General features: G+C 35.8%; 2 protein-coding genes across 2 annotated transcripts; one reads left to right on the forward strand and one right to left on the reverse strand.

Annotated features, from left to right (window-relative positions):
* Positions 1 to 257: 257 nt before the first annotated feature.
* On the forward strand, positions 258 to 1,758 carry LOC113315512 (uncharacterized mitochondrial protein AtMg00810-like). The gene is made up of 3 exons (XM_026563782.1): positions 258 to 946; positions 1,047 to 1,320; positions 1,621 to 1,758. The coding sequence occupies exons 1-3, from the start codon at positions 258 to 260 to the stop codon at positions 1,756 to 1,758; spliced, it is 1,101 nt and encodes a 366-aa protein (XP_026419567.1).
* Positions 1,655 to 3,880, reverse strand: LOC113316917 (DELLA protein RGL1-like). The gene has a single exon (XM_026565081.1). It carries the CDS (start codon positions 3,862 to 3,864, stop codon positions 2,236 to 2,238), a length of 1,629 nt encoding a protein of 542 aa, XP_026420866.1. The 5' UTR covers positions 3,865 to 3,880; the 3' UTR covers positions 1,655 to 2,235.
* Between the last annotated feature and the right edge of the window lie 4,245 nt (positions 3,881 to 8,125).

Here is an 8,125-nt window from a genome sequence, read left to right on the forward strand (position 1 = left end):
GGAAGATACAACAATTAGATGTATCCAATGCTTTCTTGCATGGATACTTAAATGAGGATGTTTATATGGTTCAACCCTAGGGTTTTGTGGATCCTGAATTTCGTAATCATGTTTGTCACTTAAAGAAGAGTTTATATGACCTTAAACAGGCACCTAGGGCCTGGTTTGAAAGGTTTAGCAATATTTTTACTTCAATATGGTTTTATCAGATCAATATGTGATACTCTATGTTCATTTATACTTCTTCTTCTGACATGATGATACTTCTTCTGTATGAGGATGATATTATACTTACTGGGAGTTCTGATATTCTTCTTTCCAAGTTAGTTCAAGCTTTAAGTAAAGAATTTTCCATGAAACAATTAGGGGATTTGAATTATTTTTTAGGTATTGAAGTGAAAAGAACTACAGATTCTTTAATCTTAACACAGAAGAAATATACACTAAGATTACTTACAAAAGCTAATATGCTTGAGTGTAAACCTTATGATACTCCTGTGGTTAAAGAGTCAAGAGCTTCTATAAATGATGGTGTTTTGTTACAAAATACAGCAGAGTACAGAACAATAGTTGGCAGTCTTCAGTACTTAACAATGACTATGCCTGATATATCTTTTGGAGTCAATTATGTATCTCAGTTTATGCATGCTCCAACTGATACTCATTATTTGTTGGTCAAAAGAATTTTAAGATACCTAAAGGACACTATTGGCATTGGTTTAACTTTGAGAAAAGGTGGTATTTCTTCTGTGAGAGCTTATATTGATTCAGATTGGGCTGGATGCCCAGATACAAGAAGATCTACATATGGATATGCAGTTTTTATGGGGAGATCTTTAATTTGCTGGTCTAGCAAAAAGCAACCAACTGTATCTAGATCTTCTGCTGAGGCAGAGTACAAATGCCTATCAGTGACTGCTTCTGAATTAGAGTGGCTTTCAAATGTGTTTTGCTGAACTGCATATTCCTGTTAATCTTCCTATGCAAGTGTTTTGTGACAATACTTCAACAATTTGCTTGGATTCTAACCCTGTTTTTCATGACAGGGCCAAACATATAGAAGTTCAGTATCATGTGATTAGAGATCTGGTGATCAAAGGGCTTATCAAGATTCAACATGTTCCTTCAGATAACCAGATTGCAGATATTTTTACAAAAGGTTTATGTTCACCTACCTTTCTTTCTTTACTTCATCAACTATCAGGAGATACTTCAAGTACTACTGTTGAAGACCTTAAGTGTCAGAATTCTTCATGTCTTGCTTGTGAAGAAGAACTCTCTTCTGACAGAACTTCTTTACTGTTTTCTGGTTTAACTCAAGTAACTTGACTGTTGTATTTGTGTTTTCAAGTTTCTACTGTGACTACTAGTATCAACTTGAGGGGACTGTTAAGATATACAGTCTAGTCAAGTCTAATCTGTCAAGTCAAGTCAAGTCAAGTTAGTCAACTTTGTAATAATTGGTCAGTCAAGTAATGTCATAATTGGGCATTGCAAGTCTGTAATAAATGGGGTATTAATACTGTCTGAAAACAGTATTCTGGTTGTCTTGGTTTTGATAGAAATCAATAAAGTTTTTCTTCTCAATCTCTGTTAAACTGATATTTCTCAATAATACAGGGATACATGTTTCATCCCGAACGTAGTACTCGTACAAGAAGTCGCTCATTAAAGCTTTGGAGACGGCAACAAGAGATGGCCATGAAGCTCCGGCAGCAGGAGAAGAGTGACCAAGGGATTGTGGAGATTAAGCTATGAGGATGAGGAGGAAAGCCGTGAGGTTAAGGAGTTCAGCTATGATGAGTTGATGGCCTTGAAATGGCAAAAGCTTGTGCGACTGTCGGAGAAGACGAGATCGAACAAGAAAAAAATAGATTCAGATGAAGAGGAAGAAGTATCGGACGAAGAGATGGGTTTACCTTCAGATGAAGAGGAGGAGTTAACGCTAGAGAATCAAATGACTGCGTAAACCATCAATTTATGAGGAGTACCCGACTTTCCCGTTACACACACCAAAGCATTAGTGGCTTCCTATTTATTTCATTTGTTCATCACCATCTGAACAGAATCTCACAGTCCTAAACTTTTTCACTCTGAATTAAGCACAATGTCTGCTCTCGTTGAGGATCTATATATATTATTGACTCATACATACTACTAAGAGCAGTTAAAAGTTAAAACCAATATATATATATATATATAAAGAAAGCAATTTGTCGTTCGGGTAAGTTTGATTCAGCATTTCCAACATGAAGCTGCAACAATCGGCTTGGATTTCCAGCCAAGAACCAAGCAACCCTTTTCTTCCACAATTGTGTAACCTTCACACACATTGAGCTTCTCCAACCATTGCTTGGCCTGGGAAATTATCTTTATTGGTGCTGGTTGAAAACCAGCACGACTCATCCTTCGACGCCACTGATCAACCTTTTCATGCCGTTCAACTCTTGCCGGCCCTTCACAGCTAACTATATTCTTAATCTCTTCCGCAAAGTAGAATTGTTCGATCTTAGCACGTTTCGTATGGTACTTAGGTAACATTGTGTCGAGAGAGTCAAATATAGCAGAGTAGTAATGTAGAGCCTCCATAAACCTGCCTAAGAAGAAAGGTCCATTATGGCTTGAATCTTGCTCAACTAGAACTAGAACTTTTGGACAAAGTTCATGAATTACCTGCAGTACTGAATTAAGAGCTCCTCTACTCTCTTTAACCACACAATGCAGCTGCAGGATGCTGTTTACAACAACAACTTCACCTTCATAAAGATTGAAGTCCTCTTTCTTCAAGTTCTCTAAGTTGCTTTCTACTAGGGAGAACTCAAAATTTAATCCCAAACTTCGCGCATAAACCTCCAACTCCTCTCCGATGGATCGAAGATGCATCGTCGAATTTCCTACACCGGTTATACGAATACCACGTGGTGGTTCCCCAGCACGGTTAGCAAGGCTATCGATCAACCCGTGCCATTGAAGTCCATATTGTAAACCTAGAGTCATGCCTAAGTCTACAACATGAACAAAACTCTCTCCCTCCAAGGCTTCCAATATTGATAGATTGGCCACAAAATGACCAAATTGAATATGTGGACATATCTCATAAACAAGGCTCAAGGCTTCTTGTTTCATATCCAACGATTTTGCCGATGTTGAATCCGAAGTAGTGACAATGCCAACTGCCCCAAGTGGTTGAACCAACGACAGACGATCAGCAAGACCTTGGACGAAACAAGAAGAAACTCGTTGAAAAGAAGTCCCGAAAATTTTAGCATTATTCCGAAGTTCAGATAATAAGGCCGAAGCATGACACCTATCACGACAAGCAACTGCCTCGGCACAAGAAAATAGCAACTGAACCAGTTTTATTCCATCCTCGTTAACTTCTTCATCTCTATATTCAACATCTGTTCCAATCATTGCAGTCGCAGCTTCTTCCATGGCTTCAGCAGCAAAGAACCTTTCCTTGTAAGTTGAAATGTGATCACGAAATTGGAGTCGTGGCAAACTAATCAAACTAGCACTACTGTCGCCATGGTTTATCGAACCGTTACTACTATTACTTAAAGGAGTATCGTTACTTCCAATAGATTCTTCGCTGTTCGGCGTCTTTCTCAATCTCTTATGGCTCATTTTGGGACTAGCAGAAGCGGAAGAGGAGAAAAGGCAATTGCTGCTGTTATCCAATATAGAGAGATAAGCTGAGATAGGATAGGAAGCCATAGCTGAATGACTCATGTCAAGAATATTACTTACCTTTTCTTCTTTACACTCCATGACACTCTCTTCTTCGTCTTCATCATCATCATCGAAGAACTCATGTGGCAAACATAAATCACTAGTGGGAGTCATCGATTTAGAGAACTTCATGGCGATTTTTTTCCCTCCGAAAGATATTCAAGCTCTCAAAAATCTATATATACACAAAAAACTAACTTGTCTAGTTGTCTTATTTGACGTTGTGAATCGTACTATGTTAAGTGTTCAAATATAGCAGGAAATGTACTTTTTTTTATCATAAGTCACAAGTGATGGTGAAACGGCAAGTCGTTGAATCTTTTGATCCTTTTCATTATACTCCACCAGACATAGGATTCCAAATTAATTGGAGTTGGAAAATGATAAAATCTGTCACTTAAACACAAGTGGATATATATATATATATATATATATATATATATATATATATATATATATATATATATAATCCCCTCACTCTTGCATTGTTGGAAGATGATGACATTATCGTTGACACCAGACCAGGATCACCTAATCTAATGGATCTCTTTCAATTGATTCTTTTCACATTGTAAAGATTTTCCTTTTTCTTTTGTTTCCAAACCCTGAAGTAACATATTACTATTGGCGTTTACTATCCCGTTGTATTTTCGTAGGCCTCAAAAGCATGTCTGAAGAAGGCCCGAACAAAGTCTTCGAACCTGTGCTTAATCGAAGTTGTGCTAAAATTCTTGATGAAAATAATATGGAATCAGATACATTCACGTCATTAATAACATAATTTAGGCTAAATGATATTTGGAGGTACATTAAGATCATGATCGATTGCCTCTGCGCGGTATAGATTTATCACGTGAACATAGTCCATGGACCTTGGTTCAAGCGCATCCCATCCGCATATAGATTTGTCATCATCTTCTAGCTACTAATATATATTTATTTAAGGAGTAGCCGTTGACACTTAGACACCATTGCCGGCAATTATCACGACACTAGAAAAAGACACAACACAAAATACACAACACGAGCAAAAGGATAAGCAGGATCCAACTTGATTATTGAGCCGTCCAGATAAAAACATGGATATTCTCTTGTAATACGTCCAAATAGATTCCACATTCAGCGACAGAGGAACATATGCCTTCTTTTTAGGGAAAATAACAGTTTGGCCCCTTTATATTTGGGATCACAACAGTTTGGACGTTTCCTGTTTGATCCATAATTATTTAAAAATATTAAATGGACCAAAATGCTCTTCCGTATTAATTCTTATTTATTTTTGGGAATTTTGATAAACTGTCCCATTTTCAAATTCCAGTTTAATAAAGTGATTCTGTTTTTTTCAACTTTTTAAAACTGCCCCAAAGTTACAATATCCGTCCAAAGTCAAATATTTATTGGTCAACCAGGTCAACATGTGGTCAAAACACCCTGAAAATTACGTGTTTATCCCTTGGTCTTTATGACGTGTCTCGAGAGATAGAAATTCATTTTTGTTTTCTCTCTTAGGTTTCAGTTTAGGGTTAGCAATGGCGATTGAGAGAGAGATTTGTAGATCGAGATTGTTCTGTAATCTTAAGTGAAATCGAGAGTGATTGAGAGATTTAACTTGGGTATTTGCTTGATTTGACGATGAACGAAAACGAAAAGAAGAAGAAGGTTGCAGACATGTTAGTTTTATGAAAACCCTAGTTTTGATTTATTCATTTTGATGACGATTTCTTCGTTTTGATGATGAATGTGTAGTTGAACGATGATGATTTTGTTGTTGCATGATGAATATGTTACTTTATTCATCATGATTTGGTCACTGTTATCTGCTTATAAAGTTAGGGTTTGTTAAAAATTCCCAATTTTTAACAATATATGATGAATCTTTCCCATGAATCTTTTCTCGAATCTGTAATATTTAGAAAAAAATAATAATCCCCATAAAAGGATAATTTATTAACAGTATTTGATGCTTGTTATTGTTTATGTTTGTAGTGTATTGTTTAACAAAATTTCTTCAATTTGGGTATGATTCCGATGTATTGTTTATGATTCTAATGTACTTTGTATGCTTGTTTTTTAATGTTTTAGTGAAAATACACCATATAGGGACATAAATTTTTACTGCACACAGAGTCAGATTCAATTTCCATTGAAAAACCTACACAAAGATGAACTGAGTTTGAAGATGCTTGAGCAAAAGATTCACAGTAGGTTACAACTGGAAGATATTGAAACTGTTGATTTAATGTGGATGGACAATGGAGTTGGCTGTAGCTTATTGAATGACGAGGACTGCTTCACATTTTGGGACAACGATGAAATGAATTGTAATGGTTGTTTAGAATTACAAGTAAGGATATTCAATGCAGAATGGGATACTTTGCAGGGTATTATGAACACACCTAAGAAGACTAGAGTGTCAAAGTCACCAATAGTACCAGTGAGAAGAATCCCTTGACTTGAAGGTAAAGCAGTTACAAATTCTACTTCAAAGAATTTGTTTGGTGAGATAGGTGGTTCAAGTACCAAACCAGTTATACTTGATAATGATGAAGATATTGGAGATAGAGAAATGAGAGCTGCTCAAGCTGAAGATACTGAACATAGACAAGATGATGAAGACATTGAAGATGATGGTGTATTTGATCATGATATTGGTTAAATCAAGCAATGCTAGATAAAGAAATGGGAGTTTCTCAAGCTGATGATTATGTTGTTGAACTTGAGAACATTTGTGAGGATGAGTGCCACCCTGTAGAGGACCCTGATGCTGCACCAATATATGATAGTGATCAAGATAATGATTGTATGGAGTATGATTCAGAAGAAGATAATGTTGATTCAAATGATGATGCAAGAGAAGATAGTGGTGATTCAAGTGATGATGCTGAAGAAAAAAATAATGAAGATAACATACATTATTTCCTTATTGTTTTTGGTTTCCTTATTATGCATAAGAACTAACAAATGCTTATTGTTATTGTTTAGTAAAGTTGAGAACCAGAGATGATCCTGAATGGTTCAAGAACTTTAAAGATGAGAGGGAATTTAACTTCCTTGATGAAGTTATTGAATAAGGATATAAGGGAAAAGATAATGGAGGTAACAATTAGAAATTATTATACTAACTCATTTTTGTTACACTTCTTGTACCAACTCATTTTTGTTGTTGTTGTAGGTACTGCTGAGATGAAAGATGATGATCCTGAATGGTTCAAGAATTTTAAAGCTGAGAGGGAAATGAACTACCCTGATGAAGAAGAAGAGGAAGAACTATTCCCAGATCAAGAACATGATGAACCTCTTGACCCCTCACACATGGTGGTAGGTACATTATTTCCTTATAAAAAGGTATTTCAAAGGAATTTTAGAGCCCATTGTGTACATGAAGAGCGTGAATATAAAGTAAAAAAAAAAGAGTGATAAGAGAAAACTTAGGGTTTGGTGTCCAAATAGAAAAGAATGTAACTGCAGTTGGTTTGTGTTTGCATCTAGAGTTAAGAGAGAGTATACCTTTAAAATCAGAAAAGTTAACCTCACACATACTTGTGAAGGAAATTTTGAGAATAGAAATAGATCTGCAGATCCAAGTTTTGTTGTTGATGTTGTAATAGACAGGTTGAAGTACAGTGCCAAGAAGGTGATTCCAAAACCAAGACAGATTAAAGAGGATTTTAAAGTTTCTCACATGACTAATATTCCTTACCATACTACATGTAAGGCTAGGATATTAGTACTAGAATACATGCATGGAAATTATGAAGACATTTTTAAGATGGTTCAAGCCTTTTGTAAGATGGTAAGTGACAAGGACAAGGATAATATTGCAAACTTTTCTTACTACAAAAATGACAATGCATTTGAAACCATGACTATAAGCTTTGGGAAGTAATTAAAGGATGGGAACAAGGGTGCATGAATGTTATTGGGTTTGATGCTTTCCATCTAACTGGTAAGTTTGGAGGTGTATTACTTGCTGCAACAGGATTAGATGCAGAAAAAATATTAGTGCCATTGGGAATTGGTATTGCAAAGTCTGAAATCATTGAAATCTGGACACAATTCATCACTGATTTGAAGCCAGCAATATATGGTTATCCCATGCCTCAAAGCTTCATCTCAGACAGGTAGAACGGCTTACTTGAAGTTGTATCTTCTGTATTTCCTGCTGGAGGTATGTTGATTCCTTTAGTTTTTTTGTCTGTTCACTACATCTTATGATTTTGTTATGTTTATAGATATTTATTTGTATGAAACACACTGCAGACACTTGTATAAGAACTTTAAAAAGTACTATAAAGGGCAAACTTTGAACAACTCATTGTGGAATGCTTCCAAAGCATACAAAATCCATCATTACCAGGTAATGTATATTCCCAAGTTACTTCCATTTTTTATT

Source organism: Papaver somniferum, chromosome 10 (assembly GCF_003573695.1).
Source record: "Papaver somniferum cultivar HN1 chromosome 10, ASM357369v1, whole genome shotgun sequence".
NCBI classification, from domain to species: domain Eukaryota; kingdom Viridiplantae; phylum Streptophyta; class Magnoliopsida; order Ranunculales; family Papaveraceae; genus Papaver; species Papaver somniferum.

What these genes read in the sequence shown, in the direction of transcription:
- LOC113315512 (XM_026563782.1), top strand. Translation starts at nt 258, where the DNA reads ATGATACTTCTTCTGTATGAGGATGATATTATACTTACTGGGAGTTCT. An exon ending in TTAGAGTGGCTTTCAAATGT is followed by an intron (nt 947 to 1,046) that starts GTTTTGCTGAAC and finishes TTTTCATGACAG; the next exon opens with GGCCAAACATATAGAAGTTC. An exon ending in TGTTTTCTGGTTTAACTCAA is followed by an intron (nt 1,321 to 1,620) that starts GTAACTTGACTG and finishes TCAATAATACAG; the next exon opens with GGATACATGTTTCATCCCGA.
- LOC113316917 (XM_026565081.1), bottom strand. Translation starts at nt 3,864, where the DNA reads ATGAAGTTCTCTAAATCGATGACTCCCACTAGTGATTTATGTTTGCCA.